The following is a 21,736-nucleotide window of genomic DNA, read 5'->3' as shown; positions in this document are numbered from 1 at the left end:
GTAAATGCTGTATATGTATATGAAAGTTGCTGTAAATGCTGTATATGTATATGAAAGTTGCTGTAAATGCTGTATATGTATATGAAAGCTGCTGTAAATGCTGTATATGTTTATGAAAGTTGCTGTAAATGCTGTATATGTTTATGAAAGTTGCTGTAAATGCTGTATATGTTTATGAAAGTTGCTGTAAATGCTGTATATGTTTATGAAAGTTGCTGTAAATGCTGTATATGTATATGAAAGTTGCTGTAAATGCTGTATATGTTTATGAAAGTTGCTGCAAATGCTGTATATGTTTATGAAAGTTGCTGTAAATGCTGTATATGTTTATGAAAGTTGCTCTAAATGCTGTATATGTTTATGAAAGCTGCTGTAAATGCTGTATATGTATATGAAAGCTGCTGTAAATGCTGTATATGTTTATGAAAGCTACAAATCAAACTTATTAAGTCCTAAAATTAATTAGCTTTCTACTGCGAGGTTTGACTACATAACCCAATTTTATTGGATGCTCAAACATTCATAGCACCATATTGCACCTTACCGCTGCGTTGTTGGCAAACACTTAAGAAGATGAATATATATAAAACAATAAACAAAACAAGAAAACTACTCCTGATAGCCTAATATTCTTTACCCGTTACATTCTGTACCAGTTACTTTACCAGTATGGTTGTGTGTATCAGCACAACCATACTTTGAGAATAGATAAGTCATTCCCTGAAACTCATCGGCTCATATTTGTTAAATTGTACAACCAAACTAGTTTAACTACTTAATGAAACCAGTTTAACCAAACAGTAACTCCAGTCTAACCACACAGTAACTCCAGTCTAACCACACAGTAACTCCAGTACAACCACAAAGTAACTCCAGTTTAACCACACAGTAACTCCAGTACAACCATACACTAACTATAGACCAACCTTATAGTTCCAGGGTCAATTGTGATAGCTACTAAGCAGGAGGTACAGTAGGAGTCTATGGTGAAGTAATCCTGACCAGAGCAATAATACTGACTCGACCATGCAGACATACTGACCAGCAACACAGTCATAAGGCTTGCATAATTAACAATACCTGTGAGCAGCCATCACATCTCCTCCGTTATGAGCAGGACCTGGCATGGACATACTCCTAACACTGATGTACTGCGAAGTGGGCGGCCTCATGGATGATCCATCTAATCCAAGCATTATCGATGCTGTAAAAGAAGTAAACATTGTGACAAACAAGTGACAAATGTAGAGTCATCAATGGTATAATTTTAAATGTGGGAAGCATTACGTTTCACAGCCGGTATATATAATAATCCATTAATGTAATGAAACTCGAAAAACCATATTCTCTCCAGCATGCCGGGACAATTTTATGCAGTCAGTTTTATGACTTGTAAAACTTGTTGGCCATGGACTTCCAGCGAGAGTGCGAAGCAAGGGAGAGAAGATTACTCTTAGGGCTCCCTGTCAATCTAGCTCGTACCAGATTGGGTAAACCGAGAATGGGAACTGTAAGTGGAGAATGCCATGTGAAGAAGACATGTAGCATGCACATTTGCGTACAAAACATTTTTTTTTCAACCATAGCTCCAAGTTTACAGTCTTCTGACAAAATGGTGGGAATACCGATGCTATTTATTTCAGTAGAACACAAACGAAGGCGCATCATTCGGCAGCGTCTAACATCTATAGCGAGAATATATAGAATAGAAACAATCTACGATAACATCTATGATGGCAACATCATAGATGTTTATAATTAGTCACTAATTATAATTCATCACAATTTTTATAATTAGTGAATCAGGTAGAAAGCACTAGATTGGCTCAATCTAACTAAATTGGTTTGAAAACTGTAATAAACTGGCTGGAACACTAAATGGGCAGTCGAAATATAATCAAATAGTAGAGTAAGCAGATAAAACCATTATAGAGAAATTAAAACCAAACTGATAGATAAGTATATAAAAAGCAGGTTACCTTAAGATATTTTATATAATTACTATATATAACAATTTTACATAATATATGTATATTATCATTATTTTATATTAGTAACATATCATTATTATATAAGATATTTTTACGTCAGAATATCACAAGATTTTACAGTTATGAAAAACCGAGCCTCTCAAATGTTATTTCAAGCCATGAGGCAAAGGAATATAGTGCAAATCGTTAAAGCACTTGCCCATTTGCGTCAGTTGATTTGAGGCTCTAGCAACTGCAAGCTCACATATCATTTGGTCATCCGATGTTTCTATAACTCTTCGTACGGCTTATATTTCATGTTTATTTTGTATTATACCCGATCGGATTTTACTGATATTTATTTATGAGAAACGCTGGCATTAATGACAGCAATCTTTCAGAGAGGCGTGACATGTAACAGGTGAGGACTTTATTATACTGAAGTCGTGGATTGTCATTCATGCGAAGGTAATCGAGGCAATCAACTAACCACAGAAAAAAGATTATTGCTGTGCATCGATGAGCAAAATCATACATCAATTAGTTTTTAAATAATTTTTCACTTTCAGCTATGACATACCGATGTGAATCACCTACAAAACGATCTGCTTGAGCGGCAATCTCTAAACAATGGCTCATGAAATATCATAAGTACTCTATTGGTTGCCTCGTTTAACTCTAAACAGCAAACAAAGAGAAAACCTCATCTAACAAAACCTCATACTAAAAAAATCAACTACGGTTAAATTGGAATGGCCAAAAATATTTGAGGCAACCATCAACTGAAAAATACCTCTTGCCATAATATTTTATTTAAAGTTAACATTATTAAGTTTCGTTATCAAAGGGTGCTTAAAATTCGAAATATAGCGAACAGCTAATATACTATAGTAAGTAAATAGCTCAATTTATCACCATATTTTCCAGGTGAATGTAATAAGAAGATATTTTCATTTGGTGTCTGATTGGCCAACCGGATATTGCAGTAACTGAGCAATACTTTTGATTTGGTTATCACTCTACTGCAACTGCCAATGTTGGTTAACGCAAACAAAAATTTATTTAAAATTAATTTTTGTTGTTGTATGTAATTATGTGAAATCTGTTTCTAATTTGGCAAACAAAAAATAAATTTTTATAAAATTGGTTATTTTCATACAAATAAAGTTTGCACAACTTAAAAGTGTGATAAACTTAAATTTAACTTAAAACTTGATAGTTAAAATCTAACTAAAGCCATAAAACGAGCAAATATATTAGCAAATAATAAAATACTTCCACTATAGATAGTTCAATTTTAACTACAGAGTATGAACTGGCAATGGCAATTTCGAGAGAGGTTGATGATCGCTCAAAGTTAAAAAGCTAAGGTAGCAAAAGGACAAATAAATTAAAAAAAAGAAAACTGAGCAGAGATATTGTTGACAAATTATACAAGCCAAACGGTAGCTACTGCTATAGTGTTTTATATGTCAACCTTTCTGCCACCACAAACTTCTATACATACAATTAATGACATAGCGAAAATGTCGGCTAATATGAATCCATGACATACAGCTGAAACCAACTGAGCTAATCAGCATCCTTCTAAAGACTCAGAATAAGTGTGCCAACCCGAGAGAATAACTATTGATTTGTGACAGAAAAAGCGAACAGATAAGTGGACAGACAGATGGCCAACGGCCAATAATACAGACAGGATTAATTTTCATTTCAATTATATTTCAAGCGCCTTGAATATTTTCCTTAAATTAAAAACTGTATCGTATAACTGCGCGACTGTAGATAAGTCATATCTACCCTAAAACGAAAACATTGCTGTCATAAAAAGAGGCTTCATTTCAGTCAAGAAAATGTGGACCCTCTGCAGTTAATGATGAGTTCAATCCTTAGCATACATCAAGGGCAATTGTGACATCGTTATACCTTAAAGCAATTATGTTTTTGAAGAATGAATATTTAACAATGCCGATGCTTTTAGAATCAATTATGAAAGGCCTGACAAGAAAAAGCCAGATGAGGGCTGTAGTAATAGAAATTTCGAGCATAGAAACAAAGAGACAACTCAAAGAAAATATTTTCTTAAATTGAACATAATTTAAAAAATTCTTTATGGTTTTTAGAACAATGTCATTATTCTAAAGAAGCTAGATTGGTGATATCATATCATTCCATGAACCACCTCCAAGTTTGCTTAGCGCAAGTATTTCAATTAATTGATTTTTTCTTATTAATTGCATAGAAGTCAACTCATGCAACACTCTACGTGTGCAAATGAATAATAATTGTGCAAAAAGACCTCTTTGGGATAAACTGCTATTAACATGGGTTTCACACATTTTTCAACCATATTCTTCTTCGAATAAAAAAAAATAAATTTTAATTTTATTAATTACATGTGTGTTTGAGGTTTTCAATCTAAAACTGTCGTCGAGAGAAACAAATTCACACTAGTGCTTGGCAATCGTACACCGTAAGCGGGTACAAATAATTTACAAAGAATACTTAAGTAGTACAAAAAGTAACTTCCTACTAGCAACCTTAATATATATTGAAAAAATTGAGCAGTAACAAAACAAGTAATTGCAGAACAATTGCAAACCACTGATCACTTAGATAGCTTAAACTGCCACAAGTACGTCATTCAGAGATTTTATCTATGATGTTTAAAATTGAAAACCTAAAACTAGGGTTCAAGTATCAGATGGCATCAGCAGACAAAATATTTACTTATCAAAATACATAAGGGGTAATTTTGAGTTCAAATCTTGAGTTCTGCTAATCATTCAGTGATGGTGACTATTAGGATTTGATCTTCAGACCAGCAGAGAATGGACTATAATTATAATGGCACTTTCGAATGAGGAATTCATTGAATGTCACATAGGTTTCATTCGCAAAACTCCCTACTGTTTAGCAACGTCCCACAGTTTTTGGCAAACGACAAACGCAATTTTCGAAATGTGCCAACAACCAAATGTGGCAAAACTTTTTGCACCTGGGTATTATCCGCTTGGTTTATGGCCAAAATGTCCCAATTCAATCTATTTTGGCAAGAATTTATGACCAGGCACTAATACCGCTAATAACGCAGAGAAATCTTTCAGCTGCTGCCGCAAATAGTCGGCAGCTAGTCATATTAACATTATATCTAGCTAAATACATAGCGAGCTATGCAACTAATAGACATCCCCCATGACTAAATTTTTTTAGAATTGTGAGTGTACAAGAGTAGATAGAATCGTGAGTGTACAAGAATAGATAGAATCGTGAGTGTACAAGTATAGATAGAATCGTGAGTGTACAAGAATAGATAGAATCGTGAGTGTACAAGAGTAGATAGAATCATGAGTGTACAAGAATAGATAGAATCGTGAGTGTACAAGTATAGATAAAATCGTGAGTGTACAAGAATAGATAGAATCGTGAGTGTACAAGAGTAGATAGAATCGTGAGTGTACAAGAGTAGATAGAATCGTGAGTGTACAAGAGTAGATAGAATCGTGAGTGTACAAAAGTAGATAGAATCGTGAGTGTACAGGAGTAGATAGAATCGTGAGTGTACAAGAATAGATAGAATCGTGAGTGTACAAGTATAGATAGAATCGTGAGTGTACAAGAATAGATAGAATCGTGAGTGTACAAGAGTAGATAGAATCGTGAGTGTACAAGAATAGATAGAATCGTGAGTGTACAAGAGTAGATAGAATCGTGAGTGTACAAGAGTAGATAGAATCGTGAGTGTACAAAAGTAGATAGAATCGTGAGTGTACAGGAGTAGATAGAATCGTGAGTGTACAAGAATAGATAGAATCGTGAGTGTACAAGTATAGATAGAATCGTGAGTGTACAAGAATAGATAGAATCGTGAGTGTACAAGAGTAGATAGAATCGTGAGTGTACAAGAGTAGATAGAATCGTGAGTGTACAAGAGTAGATAGAATCGTGAGTGTACAAGAGTAGATAGAATCGTGAGTGTACAAAAGTAGATAGAATCGTGAGTGTACAAGAGTAGATAGAATCATGAGTGTACAAGAGTAGATAGAATCGTGAGTGTACAAGAGTAGATAGAATCGTGAGTGTACAAGAGTAGATAGAATCGTGAGTGTACAAGAGTAGATAGAATCGTGAGTGTACAAGAGTAGATAGAATTGTGAGTGTACAAGAATAGATAGAATCGTGAGTGTACAAAGTATAGTTAAAAAGCCAGGAAAAAATTGAATGAAAATTTGTTTTTGACACAAATTTAACACAGAAACCAACATGATAATGACAAATTCATGCACAAAGAGATGATAAAAAGTAAAAGCTATTTTGCCTTCTACCCACTATTAGAGAGCCATCAGATGAAAAAGATATATTTGCTGCAAAAGACAATCCATCTTGTATGAGAAACTAATATTCCTGTTTGTTTAAGCACTAATTGGCTCCTAATAAAATCAGAGTTGTGACACAAAATGTTTTTTATGTAATTTGCAGACATTGTTCATTGCCTTGTAAAAAAATTGATGTTTTCTAACATTGAACAAATCAACTGTAAAGCATCGACGATAATAAAAACAAGCTTCCTTATAGAGCCATTAATGAAGTAAGCTTGGATTCTTTTTTGGTCAAAAAATTTTTTGTGGGAGCAACTCATCTTATCTATATCAAACATTGACTTAATTTTACATAAAAACTCTCAAACCATCTGTTGGAAGTCGTTAACTCGAGCACGAAAGCTGATGAAGTTTGTTAATAAACCTTACGGTGAAGCTATTATTTCAGACACACTTATGTAACTAAGGGTGCTTTCAACTTCCCTATGTGTGCCTCTACGGGGTGTGCCTCTACGGGGTGCGCCTCTACGGGGTGCGCCTCTACGGGGTGCGCCTCTACGGGGTGCGCCTCTACGGGGTGCGCCTCGACGGGGTGCGCCTCTACGGGGTGCGCCTCTACGAGGTGCGCCTCTACGGGGTGCGCCTCTACGGGGTGCGCCTCTACGGGGTGCGCCTCTACGGGATGCGCCTCTACGGGGAGTGCCTCTACGGGGCGTGCCTCTACGGGGCGTGCCTCTACGGGGTGTGCCTCTATGGGGTATGCGTAACAAAATTTCCTACTGTTGCCTGAGCGTATGCGATTAAGAATCACTGAGACCTACGTGCCTTATAATCTTGAAGTTATCCTTTATATGCTGCTGCATACGCTGAGTGATCGGAATGGCAATTGCTTTATCGATTAAAGGATGATCCATTGATGACTTCAATAAAAAATTTTTTAGCATTCGACAAACATGTCTGTTAGGTAGCTCACAGTTGGCTATCATAGCCTAAAAACAATAACTATGTACCAAGCTCTCTAGCTATAGTTTAGAAGGTCGGTCGAAAGGCGCTTGCTTACTCCCCTCTGATGAGAAGTACAAAACTTGATGTGGTGCCCCAATCATCACACAAAACTATCATACTTTTTTACAATTGTGAGAGACAAGTGGTCGGAATCTGAACACCATATGCCTACCCATACGCATATCCCCTACACGTAGGTAGTGAATGCAAAAGCACCATGATTGATAGCGACACCTTGCTAAACATTAACAGAGCTTCAATATCAAGACCGCATTGCCTCATAGTCCTGGAAGATGCTGACCCTAGCACACAGCTAGCAGACAAAAGCTATCACGATAAAAGGAATACTTGCCACTCAGGTCATGCAAGAAGGTGCTAGAGAAGAGATGAAAGGCATAAAAATGAAAAAGGCAGGATGAAAACCTGGATAGCGAGCAACATTTGCCCTGGTACCAGCTTGCTCTCATTGTTCACTATATCGAAGTGTAACTCTTAAAGAAAGGATGGAAAAGGATTTTTACCATGTTCTACAAGGCACAGCTGTCTTTATTGATTTAATGTTAACTACAATCGGAATTTGCCTTTCTCAGTTCGCTAATCACTCTGTGTTAAACCGAAGTAGAGCTGACTTAGCATTTTATAGCTGCCTATGAGACATCTCATAACTTATAATAACATATGAAAGACTGTATACTGTGTGGAACATTTTCTAAAACTTACTTTAGTTTCATGAAACTCGCTGCAGTTCCCTTGATCGGTACACAAGAGGACTACTTCAAATAAAAAGCATACGACCATTTTTGATAATGATTGCATAGGCTGCGGCTGACATGAAATCTAAAAAGATATGATCTTTTACCAACTGGTTTAAAAGTCAGTCAAATATGTTTTGAAACTTTGCAACCATCGTCACCCTTTACCATTCATCTTGAATAGGGCTAAAAATAACTTTTTTAACTACGTAGTTAAAATAGCATGAAGATTGAAAATACCGATTACGCATTGATCATTCTGTATATGTTTATGTGGTCGAGCTGTAACTCGAATACAGCTTTGTGTGGAGTGGACAACACTTTCAATGTCAAGTCCAAATTAATTTTTGCTACCTTCTGCACCTAAAACCTTGTCAATGCACTCGTGACAATTTTGTAATCATTGTCACGGGTAAGAATGTTTGTGTTGAAGCTGTTATAAAGTATTACTTCCACAATTAATACATTTTTGCTCAAATACTTTTCTGGTTGGCACTATTTGCTTTTCTTGAACTTCAGATATATTTATTGTTAAATAATATTTCAGCATGCTACAAATGAGTTAAAAGTCTTAGGCATATAAAAATTTATTTATTATGCACTTTAGATTTACTTCCATCCATAAAAAAACGCTTCAATATTGCAGCAATCTGCTAGGCCTTTTGTTCTGCGTATGGTTTAAACATGCGCCACATAACAAATTGATCGGTGTCCTTCCGATATTGTTTCTAAAATATTTCTATTCAACATTGGTTCACACATCCATAAGAATTTTAATAACCTAAAGATTAATAGGGATGGAGTTGTTTGCACAATTAAAGAAAATATACATTTTCTGGTAGTGCAAGCAACTCCGCCTATGCTCATATCCCTGAAGGCTACGCATGTGTCACTTCATGGTTCTGCTAAAAAAGACCAACTGTTAACTGAAACCCACAAGCTATAAACATAGTTCTAGTACTGAATCATCAACTTTTGATCATAATAAAACATTCAAATGATGCGATTTTCTTAAAAAGTGGATTGAAATATTGAATTAGTTTGCTTAATAAACCTGTAGTAAAACCATATTCGAAATAAACCCAACATTTAATGGTTTTATTATGCAATAACCTCTAATATTTAGGTAAAACTAGGCCAGTATCATAAAAACTCAATGATGAAAATATAATAAAATCTGTCATAGACAGGTTGACTTCTAAAATGCTTTGAAATGTTACCATAGCTACATGACATGGTTAGCGATGATTATGGTCTAAATACAAGCTATAGTTTTGTAACTACGATTTATAATCCTCTATTTTTTAAGTGACGAAAGAGATTTGGCAATTAGCAAAGCACTAACCATTGATGAGCATGAAGTACACCACTCATATTTAAATAAACATAATTTTTTTGAAGGTAAATGTGAAAAGTAGGGCGACTAGTTAACATAGCATGTTTATGAGCTGAGCTTACCAAATTCAAATGAAAAATTTTGATCCCTAGACGAGTTCACGAGTATGTAGCAGTTACTGGTGTTATACCTCCTTCAACTCCATCATCTTACGTATGACATTAAAAATCACAGATACGGTGATGGCTGATACGTACAAAACAGGACAATAAATGGAATGTTGAAGCAACTGGTAAACTGACCAAGCGCCACGTAGTACTACTAGCACTTACGTTGTGTTATGTGAACCAACTCATGGGCTGAGAAGACACCAGTCGCTCTTATACTTTCGTTGCCCTGAACCATACCAGCCATGTGACCTGAGGGAACTGCAAAACGTCAACATCTTTTACAAGAAACGCAAAACCAGTTTCAGATAGGTGTAAGGACTGCAGCATCGCATTTGGTGAGTTCAGTTAGCAATAGCTTTAGCACCAGCAAGCCCCACAGCCATTCTATGTATTGAGAGCAAGAAGTAAACCTAATGGGTCACTAAGACTTGAAATAGATGGACATACTGCTAGACTGTGAATGAAGTAAAGAGGAAAACAGTAGAGTTACCTGCTATAGAATCAGAATTGTCTACTGCTACAGTGGGACTCGACGGCTCGGCACCAAAATCCCTGGGAACTACAAATGAGAGACTGTGTAGTGGCTACAATCCCCCTGCTGTGATAGGCTGGATGATGTGGAGGCGCGGGAGAAAACAAATAAACCAGAAAAAGAATGATTTGTGTTGGGTGATTGGCATGAAACTGCAGGTTCAGCGTGGCAAACTCCTGCGCAAAGGTATGTATGTATCCCTTGGAATAATTCCTTCTGTTTTCAGAGTGCCTTCCGCATGTGAAAGAGCGCTTACGGATTTGGCGAATTGATGTAGAAGCTCCAATCAAATTAGCACCTTCGAATGTGCGTTTATACTGGTAGACTAGAACTGTATTAATTCTGGTCGATTCTTTTGACACCGTTATTTGACCGATTCTAAACAGTATAAAACAACTTCAAACTTAGTTACCAGTTCAACCTTGTTAGTGACAAAAGAGAGACATTACCAAATTTCAGCAGATTTGCTTTGCAGCTAACAGATTATTTATGAAGAAACCTGTGCCTTAAAAATTACAGAATAATTTCTCAGCAATTTAATGATATTTTAGAGACAAAAGATTTAATGAGATATTTAAATCCATATTTCATAAAGTTCCATGGTCAACCTAAGCTGGCACGACAGGGATATTTGTGAGTACATTTTCATTCCGTGATTGAATCACTTGTTAATAGAATTAACTCATACTACTAGCTTGCTGGCAAGTTCCTAGTGGAGAAGTGACATACATGCAAAGCATAGATACTCATATATCTCTAAGCAGTCCGCAGGTGCTGGCAAAAGCAAGCACTAGCAGTAGCCGAGGCAACCATCAAACCTTCATTTTCCTTCACCGTATAAGCGATATGCAGATGCAGGCTGGTGCTTGCTATGGAATGTGGTTGCCAAGCTAGAAGCATGAGGCAAGTTAGCTCAGAGCCACTGCACGGCATACCTCGCAAGGCAATATGCAGAACATGCAGCAACACACGTACAGTGAATACATCAAAAACAGGCAAAAATCCTTCACACCATATTTATAGAGGCTAAATATTGGTGTACAATAAAATTCACTTGTAGTCTTAATGTTCTAAAATGAACCGTTATTTTAGCTTAACCAGTGATATTGCTCAAGTCAAATATTTTTTCTGTAAAAGGTTTTTGCCCAGTGCTGTAATCTGAAAAAAACATTATCTTCTATCCTAAACTACATTACCAGATTGTTCTAAGAAGGTGAAACTTGTTAAAAATAACGAACAGAGAAAATAGTGGGTATGCAAGCATTTATTTGAACTAAAACATACAACGATGGGATATTTATTATACACACTTTTATTTAACACTGGCTATTCATTTTTGTTAACCCGCCATATTCCAGTAAATATTATGTTGCCTTAAAAATTATAAAAATCGCTATCAAAAAGGTAAACCTTTAATAATCATCTTAAAAGACAGTTAAAGTAAATAAATATTGGCTTGCATGCAAGGGTCCAGATATGCATGAATAACTGCTAGGTACACTTTCCCTGTCATCTTTCCACAAAGGTAATCAATTTGATTGCAAACTCATTAAAACATCATATTAAATTGATTAAGTTATTTATTTTATTTATAATATTATATTAAAGCATTAATAATTAGAAATCAACATTTGCATTTGACATGTGATATGCGGAGAGGTCATGTCATAAATTTAAACATTCAATGTAGACCATATTTAACCTTTTCACCCTTGCGCATGTCCCAAAATAGTATTTTCAATAGGTTGAAAATTGTTTTTGTGTCGAGAAATTGTTTGACAATTTAAGTATAATGAATTGTATTGAGGTGATTCTTTAAGCATGCAAATGATTCGATATAAAGCTGGCTATTGCAACATCAAAACATATTTTACTTTCTGCGACAGCTATACGAATACGTAAAACGGACCCTCCATACAACTTACACATCAACCGATAGGTATTTAGGGACCCTCCATACAACTTACACATCAACCGATAGGTATTTAGGGACCCTCCATACAACTTACACATCAACCGATAGGTATTTAGGGACCCTCCATACAACTTACACATCAACCGATAGGTATTTAGGGACCCTCCATACAACTTACACATCAACCGATAGGTATTTAGGGGCCAACTCAAAACTTACGCAATTCTTTCACTCAGTACCCGGGTTAAGCACCTATATTTTAGAACAACCAAACTTTTTAAATTAAATTAATCATTACCTTTTTTAAGTAGTTTATTCTGACAGGATATGTTAAAATTAAAAGTCACACCCATGTGAAATAGCATCGACCTAAACTGAAAATGGCATCAAGCCCGCCTGAAAAGATGGAAATCTTATCACACGCATAATTTTAGAGGAAATAGAATACCTCCATTTGGCACATACTATAAAGCAGAGGCACCAAACTAAGCGATTATTTATTATAAATTATTTACTCTATAGAAAAATGGGTTTGGGTACGTCTGCCAAAAAACTTTTGTGATAACATATTGACAAATTTTAGATTTCAAGTTTAACTACATGTATGTGTCGACAACTGTGAATTACACAATAATTCAATAAAATAACATACTTGGGAATAATGAGGCTTTCGAGATGAAAATCATGAGGCACTCAGCAAAACAGAATGATATATACCGCTTTGCATTTACTCACCATACGAGAGGATATAATTGGAGAGATAAAGGTCGAGCTCGCGGACTGACACGCTGATGTGATGTGGATTGACACAGAGACCTGTGTTTAGACACTCCATCGACTTCTCGAGCCGCTCTCCATCTGTACTCTCCAATGGAATTGCTTTAAACAATATCACCATGACAAGGTCGAGTCGCCAGACCTTGTCGGCTTGTCTTAGACAGTCTATTCGTCGCATTTTTCCTTTCTGGTCCGGGTTGGAGAGAACACATGTAGGAGCTCTCTTCCCAGTAATACTTAATACAAAATCTTCTCTGTACTCCTGTTTTATATCTTTCCGTAGCTTCGCTAAAAGTCGAGATGCCCATTTTGATTTCACCTCCTGTTTTTCATTCTGCAAAACAATTAAAAATAAAGATAATCTTCGGGGCAATGAGAGGTCACTTCTAATAGGTTATTAATTGAAACTATTTATAAGGTGACACTAGTGAACGTCCATAACCAGGCGGCCAGGCCACGTAAACCATCTTTTTATCTATCTAAAAATAACACAAGGTTTCCTACCGACCATCAACTTTCCTACGCGCTCATGACATTGAAGTCATCACATAATCCTGTTTTACATACATGTACAGGCTACACTATATTCTTGTAGATAAAGAAGTGTGCTAGTCTAAAAGTGCATATTCAGTAATTGTTGGCTGAACTTGGTGACTTCCTGGTACGTATATATGGTCTACAGAGCATCATCATGCTTGGCGACACAAACAATACAAAACCTTTCCTATGTGCGTCATGTGGTCGTTTCGCCAACCATGCATGCAAACCTGGCAACTTTGGTAAGTAATTTGTTTACTACTGCCCATTATTGACTTTCTGGCATCAGTGCTGCTGCTTAAAAGATAACGCTGGACAACTATTACTACTGACTGATAACATCAACAGGCTTAGTACACTTAGCTGAGAATATGTGGAATGTGTTGGATGACAATGGTGTCTACAGAACACAAATCTCTGATTTTGGATGTATCTTGAGTCAACCATTTGCGATTGGTTGACCTGGACATAACTGGCTGTTTTAACTCTTTTATACTGGGGAATAATTGCAGTCAGCGAAAACTAATATTTGGCAATGGTGCATATAAGTTGTCACGACTTTAAAACTGCAAGGTGGATGAAAAAGATTTTTATACCAAATTAATCAGCATAAAACTTTATATCAGCTGATGCCATAACAGCAAGTTTACAGATGTTACAATGTAGAACGTAGAATGTAAAACAACACAAAAATGTTCCAAACAAAAAACAGACAAACTTTTAATTTCATTTTAGCATTATTATTATTGCTACTACGATTCTTCTGGTTGAAAGAATAATACTGACTGTCACTACTATTATCAATCGATAGAAGCTTATCTAAACCATGTGTATCTACTATTTGGCAAGCCTTGGTAGCTATAATACCTCTGGGACGGTTGGTAACTTTTTGTAGAGAACAGAAATTTTTGTAGAGAAGAACAGAGAAGCAATAAAACCCGAAGTTTCAGATTTTAAACGTGGAAAACACATTTTCCATTATCTCAAAACAGCCAGCAGAATGCTTCCTTTAATTTAAGTTCACGCACCATAGGCTAACTAAGTAATTTCTCACCAAGCAAGTTTTGTTCCACAAAGCTCACTATAATAGCTGCACCACGCAGCTCGCGGCCATAGGCAACTGCTGTGCTGAGCTCCGCAGTGATGAGTAAATAGAACGTGTAAAGGACAAGTTTCCACAAACACCAATGACAAAGGTAGTAGCTGAAATAACCTCTGGTGGATTTAGTTGACCGAGAATACAAGATTTGCTAAGAAAGGGGAACCAAACGCTGCTTTCGGTGATAGTATCACAAGGTGTTGGTCTGTCAACATAAACCTTAGAATAGGAAAAACTAATGATCCTAATTTTTTTGTGATAAAAAATGTAACTTGACTCACTAGCTCATTAGATTTGACCACATTTGCATCTTCTGAATAGCTTATGATAACTTTTTTCTTACCTTGTCATTGCAAAAAATTTTACCTACAAATATGGCAAATAAATGTATTTGTAGTCTCTTCAAGACATCTAGTATCATCAGACACTGCCTCTCTTGATAGGTACAAAACTGAAGCCATACAAATAACTTGCTGGTTTTAATCATTACTGCCGGACTCTAACCAAGTACTTGTAGACATGCGTTTTTCACATATGACATTACAAATAATAAGTTACTTTTTTCATGAGGCTCTTTAGCCTCTGTGATTATTGACTACACACGATATAAAATGCGGATATAAAATTGACAAATAAATAGAGCTCAAACCTGGTAAAATCACTACAACTTCTTTTATGGGCCCTCATTAACACTTATGTGAGGTTGTAATCACGATATAGCAGTGTTTACACAGGTTATATGTGATTTTTAATAACATTTAATTGCATTTTAGAAGATCACTAAACGTAAGAAGAAGGAAACGTAAGAAGGACTTTAGTGTTAAATTACTCGTGACAATGAAACACACTTCAACTAGATTGTTGGTATGATATTTGACGTCTATGATGATGAGTTGGCGCTTTTATATGTGAAAGTGAAAGAACATGAATTATAAGTAGTTTGAGGCAGTAATGGGCTATTCAATTCTACTAATCCTTCAACATTAAGACAAAAGAACAGTAACTCTGGCGGTGTAGCAGAAAGTGGGCTGATCCCTGACAGCAAGAGGGTTAAATCGCAAGGCAAGTAGAAGTGGTGTCAATTGATGTGAATCAACCATGAAACTTGCAACAGTGATAGAATTCTAATGCACTTAGAAATACAATGTAGCAATGTGGTTTAACTAGTTATTAACATTTTCAAGTATAAAATTCCTTTATTCTAGTATTTAAATACTTACAGAAAATGTGGCCAATTTTAAAATTCATTACGCTGCATGAATCCGCCAAATATAAAAGAAAATGCTTTTACAGCCTTATCAGAGAGCCTTAACAAAAAAACAGACAATTTCTGCTCGCAATAAACAGAAAAGCCTTTTAGTGAAAATGTGTGACTTTATAGATTAAATTGATAAAAGAAGCTATTATTTTTTAAAACAAAAATAAATAAAGCTTGAAATAAAAGAAAAATTCACATATTCTAACATGATTGTTATCGATATAATATTATAGGTATTATGACACTTTTATGTTATTTTAAACTTCTCCAAGGACTCTCAACTACTAGCTAGCCGAGTATTCAACTTTTGCGCACCAAAAACAACCCTCAGCAAAGGACGCTATGAAATTCTTTAGCCCAATCAAGTCAGTTGCATCATATTTAATATGACAAATCGCGTTAGTATTTGTGTCGCGTTATGCGCCTCAGACTAAAATTGCGCTAAAATCGCGCACGCTAATAATTTGTTTATCTAATTAAAAGCGTTTCGTCGACGATTTCGGTGAGCATGCACAGCTCAACTATTCTGTCAATTTCGGCCGAACAATTTTGTGTTTTTCGTTCGTTTCATAATTTTGGTCAGAATGAACGAAAAAATCATTACGTGTGACCGTACCTTTAAAATTTTGCGCCGACGACGAGTAACTACCAGCCCATTGGGATTCCACTGACCGACAGAAGGCAACTCCTAAACATGCTTACCATCTCGATTGAGGGTGCATGACTGGCTTATATAAAAATATATGCCATGCCTTACCTGTTCCTGCTGAGCTAGCCAAAAAATCAGCTATGCACATTAGTTTTGGCGCTTGCGTATGCATTTTATTAAGGTCAGACTCGATATATTAAATATATGAAAGCTGAATATTCAAGTGGAATTTAATCGATTAGCATACAATAGTTTGCTCAAATTTGAGATCAGCATTCTCGAATCTCCAGGGATCAGTGCTTTGCCCTCTAGTAACGAAACGTACATAAAAACTTATTTTGCGAATAAAAGCTATATATATTACCAGTTTTAATCTGAAAATCTTTTTACTTTGGCGCTTCTCAGTCAGCCATATAGTAATAGATATGAATATTACAACATAACAAGACATACTGGAATCTTATGTAAGAATATTGGCAGAAAAATGTTTGTCGCATAAAATATATAGATGCAAAAATGCAACATGCAAGGTTCATCATTTTAAAGCAAAAATGTTGTAAAAAAATAAAAATCTGTCAAAACTCCACATACACCATAAACGTGCTTCGAGGTGTCCTTTAATGTTAAATCCACCCATGTTGGAGCAAGTATTTAAATAAGATTATACTGTGTTTTATTAAATTCGTTACACAGCCTACAATTTAATAATAAACACTTTAGGTTTATAGCACCAACAAAAATGCCTTATATTATAACTGTAAATATATAAACGTAAAAAGTAAATTATATTTGAATTATAATTGAATTAATAATCAGCATAAAAAGGTTTTATTGTAACATCAATTTTACATTAAACAAAGGTGAACAGAGATGTAACCTTACCGATACAGAATATGAATGGGAAGGTGCACAGAGAAAGGTAGTCAGACTCAGGCTGCATGAACGTATAACATTTATTGGTAGGCCAAACCTATCCAAGCAAGGGCTATACCTGCCAAAATACTGCTATTGCTAATATTGCTAAGTTTGTGGGGAAATCTATGCCAATTTCTTGGGAGGTTGAATATTTATTTGGCTTGGTAGCTGTGAAGGATCATTCACATTATGTAATGTAGCTATTTCAAGAAGCCTATAGCCAAACATTGTATGCATAAACAGCAGACCTGAGTTACGGTGATTGCATGTTCAATACTCGCCAGCAATCCATCTCTATTGACTGGTCGTCATACACTATATCGTCGTATGACGACGTTTTTTTCAGCGTTCATCGTCGATTATGTGCACCATAAACCGATGGCATTGACGAAGCAACGCGGATACGCCGGGAAAGTTTGTAGCTGTAAAACTTTCACGGTATTTCACCTAGCTTCGACGACCGCCTGTACAATGAGAACCATTTCAGCGATAGTAATTCGCGGATAGCGTGATTTATTTATTTCCATTTATGATAGTCACTGGAGGACTAGTACTCGATTCAAACATGCGAAAACAACATCTACGATCACCGAAGTCTTCGGGCATAAATGCTGAGATATGATGATATAATGTGAGCCAGCCTTAAGCGACTTTAATATTTTCTTATTCGATTCAACAAAAGCTGATTTTGGATTATTAGTGATTAACATTTGAAAGGCATCATATTATCTCAGTATGAATTCTCTAATTTACCAAGGTGGTCCCATACTGAACTCCATCGGCTTACAATAGTCATAATTAAAAATAAACAAATCATAAATAAGCAGGCACATGTCAACATGCATTATAATTTCTCAGAAAAATTGACAACAAAATTGGCATCTTTAATTGAATAAAGTTATATAAAGTTGTACACGCAATAAGATAAAACTAAAATAGAAAAATAGCGCTGTCTCATGGTCTTGCTATATTACTGAATTCCCAGTAGATGCTGCTACTAAACCATAATTTGCTGAGAAAAAGGTGTTTAGAAGTATGCCTGACATTTGCCTGCGCGCTGTGTATTCAGGCACGGTAAGGAAAGGAAGCTAAAAAGCTAGAATTGGTTATGCTGGTAACTATGCAAGATTTAATCAGCCCAGCCCAGTAATGTAACGCATATAACAGCATCTAGTCGTAGTGGATATCCGTTGACTCACACCTCCTAGTAACCTACTAAGGATAGCTGCCTATAACCCACCGTTGATAGCCGTCATCTGCTGCCAGCACATTCATTGAAGCAGCGGAATGCAAACAGTAGTTTCAGAACCGATCAGAGGCATGTCAAACAGCTAAACAAATAACTTTTAATGCTTACTGAAAGCCTAAATGTGCCTTCAAATGGAGAAAATAAATCCGTGAAGGACATATGTGACTTCTACTGCCACGATATATATATATATATATATATATATATATATATATATATATATATATATATATATATATGCAGCTCTATTCACTGTGTTCTCAAGCTGTGAAGCATCTTACATACTGTGGATGGTTGGATGGGCTGTGAGATATTAAATTCTCAGTCTATAAATTAGGGACACAGCATCGGATGATGAATTCTATGTACTTCTAAATGTACTGACTTTTTGCAGAAATAGTTACATAACAGAAACTGACGCATAAACAAACTATAAATCTAATAAAACAATAATTTTATGTCGCTACAAAAATTTGGTGCCATTGTCTCGTTTCAAAATTTGGTGCCATTGTCTTGTCTCAAAATCTAGCCAAAAAAGGTTTCAGAATTATAATTTATGCAGATCACTTTATTCGAAATCATGTGTCATTCGCTGTCAAGCATCTGCCTTCAGTATGCCTTTGATGGGCTTACATGGTTGAGCCACTCACGTTATCATTGGCCGTACCAATGTGTCACCAGCCCAAAATGTCGCTGGCAACACTTCAAAAACGGGAGAGAATACGAGGCAGTGAGGCGAAACTGAATTAAGTTGAGTAGAAATGACCAGTAACCCTCAGAGTAACCGTCAGACTTACTGTTAGCTCCTCTTTAGTTTTCCTCTCCTCGTCCAACGGCATTCGCTTCTCATGTTTCTTGTAATATTTTCTTTTTGCTGCTTGTAGGTTAAACCAGACAAAACTAAAGGATTTGACGTATGGAAGAAGGGCTTCTATGAACGGATGAAACTCGTCCTAAAGAATACATAACCATATGATTATAATTATACAGATGTTATTAACAACTGACACGAAACAACAATAAATTACATGGCGAATGACATCCATCGTCGTCATAACACTAACATCAACATACATGTAGTATAAAGAATCAATATGTTGTATATATTACAATGATGTTAAAATTTTACAATGTAATTTTGCTTTACTATTATTTAATATATTTCTTGTTTCATGGTACAATTTTCTTTGAACGACATTGGTCGGTGATAATAAAGTTCATATCTATCTACAATAGGCCTACGTATTTAGTAAAAATTTTTATTTGAATATGTGTACTAAACAGATTACAGGCATATCCTGATCAAACAATTTTGTGTGTGAAATTATGGGACTAAAAACCCACTTTTTCTTGAGCCATACTAAAAATTCCATAATATGCTAAAAACTTATCTTTCAAAGGCATTAGTTTGTAATACCAAACACAATAAAATAACAAGTTTTGAATGCTGCGTTCTATTACAGGGTGTTTTATATAGAACCGTGTATATATTCATTTTACTTGAATAAAATAACTAATTAATGCTATAAATTATAAAACTGGTAGTAATTTGTAAACATATTTTACTGACTTTTTAAAAAATAACAATGTAATGTTTTACATATAACAAACAGGTTGAAATGTCCAGTTATTTATAGATATATACAGTAGTATATTTGATGCTGCCCAAAGCCAGATACAGGAATTGGTCAAGCACTTAATCTAGCCACTACCGAATGATATACCAGTTCAAGTAACCGCTAGTCATTACAACTTGTTGTTGCTTGAAACTAACTAACAAGTGATTGTTTACATTCTGTGGTTGCCATATTTGTGGTTTAAACTCTTCGCCAACAACTTAACCCACCAACATTTATAATCACACCAATCCTTCCTGGAAAATACTAATAAGTGCAACTAAATAACAGCCGCTTAGCCTTTTCATTAAACACCTTGCTATGAAAGCTTGTTTCATGCTGAATAGCTAGAGCAATCAAGTCCATGTGTGACAAAAAACTTCATCAGATTCTGCGGTGAAACTACTTTTAATACATATAAAGTGGTTTTATAGAATTTCGGCGACTGCTAGATAAATGTTATTCCCAATATAAAAGATGTCGTTTCTTTTAAAAAACTTTCAGAAACATTCACCTTCTCAGTTGGCTACGTGGTTGTGTCAGATATAGTATAAATTGCAATAATTTGCTCGTCTTAATAATAAATAATTGTAACAAAAACCTTAACAGTAGTAACAAAAATCATCCACAAATTAGTTTTTAGTTGAAAAAGAATGTTGCGGCCTCTCATGGAATTATTTTTGTAAGTTTCGTAGTTTTCACCAAACCAAGTGATTCAAAAGTTTAGCCTTGAGACTGTTCGATACAACAAGAAGGTTGTAATCTTCATCACAATAATAGACGGCTAAAATTAAAAACATGCATTGAATCATTCACTCACATACTTTTTTAAAACTAAGGCCACGAGTATTGAATTTCGATTATGTATAACCTAAAAAGTAACTCACATTATTTGATGGAGCAAGAAAAAAAGCGAGACTAATAAATAAACAAACAAAAAGATATTGTGATGTCTTAAATCATATCAAAAATATTTTTGTTGAGATTTCAATTTCTTGCTGCTAGTGCCCAATTTTGCCGAGACCTGTCTCGTAAGAGTGAAGAGTAATATTTTCGACTCCCAATACTATCAGTAAGGTTAAAAAGAAGTGGCTACCTTAACTACAAGAACTCGGGACAGGGCTGGTTACACAGGCTTGGCAAGAATGTTGAGCTTGCATTTTGTTGGCAGAGGATGAATCTGCTACCTAGTACACAGCTGGCCATTGCCCAAACCATTCGCAATAGAGAGCTTTCCCTCCCGCAATACCAATTCAGCCACAATACAAACAATGAGGCAGAAAACCTGCCATTTCCGATGCATTCAAGCAGCCATCATGACTGTGTCTGTAGAAATGTACACCCTCGAGTGAGCCTCCATAGATGGTCAATAGTCGTAGCACAAGCAGTCAATCGAAAAAGTGCCTGCTGCTCTTAGCCAAGATGGAGGTTACAGCTCTACGAACAACTGCAGAAACCGAACAACGCAACACTTTCCTCGTCATCTCTCCGCTACTGATTTTCATAAAGGATCAATCAGCCGGCTAATGAAGCAAAAAATGAAAACCAGTGACTCAAGACCAAAGAACCTTGACTACTTTTTATACAAACTTGGCCATAATATATCATGTATAATGCATTGTAACATGATATGGCTG

The 21,736-nt window shown here is 35.6% G+C and overlaps 1 protein-coding gene across 5 annotated transcripts in view; it reads right to left on the bottom strand.

The window, feature by feature from the left end:
* Positions 1–21,736, bottom strand: part of LOC137385910 (nuclear factor 1 C-type-like) — a 57,812-nt gene that overhangs the window by 19,385 nt on the left and 16,691 nt on the right. For 4 of the 5 annotated variants that reach the window (XM_068072520.1, XM_068072522.1, XM_068072518.1 and 1 more), the window contains exons 2-6: positions 19,281–19,436; positions 12,735–13,110; positions 10,043–10,111; positions 9,715–9,810; positions 1,081–1,204 (exon numbers count right to left, since the gene is read on the bottom strand). In XM_068072520.1, the coding sequence (XP_067928621.1) occupies positions 1,081–1,204; positions 9,715–9,810; positions 10,043–10,111; positions 12,735–13,110; positions 19,281–19,436 (821 nt within the window). The remainder of the gene's footprint in view (positions 1–1,080; positions 1,205–9,714; positions 9,811–10,042; positions 10,112–12,734; positions 13,111–19,280; positions 19,437–21,736) is intronic. The other variant, XM_068072521.1, reaches the window with a different exon arrangement.

This window comes from Watersipora subatra, chromosome 1 (assembly GCF_963576615.1).
Source record: "Watersipora subatra chromosome 1, tzWatSuba1.1, whole genome shotgun sequence".
Lineage (NCBI taxonomy): Eukaryota > Metazoa > Bryozoa > Gymnolaemata > Cheilostomatida > Watersiporidae > Watersipora > Watersipora subatra.
The sequence above is the reverse complement of the archived record's forward strand: the minus strand, read 5'-3'. Positions and strand labels throughout refer to the sequence as shown.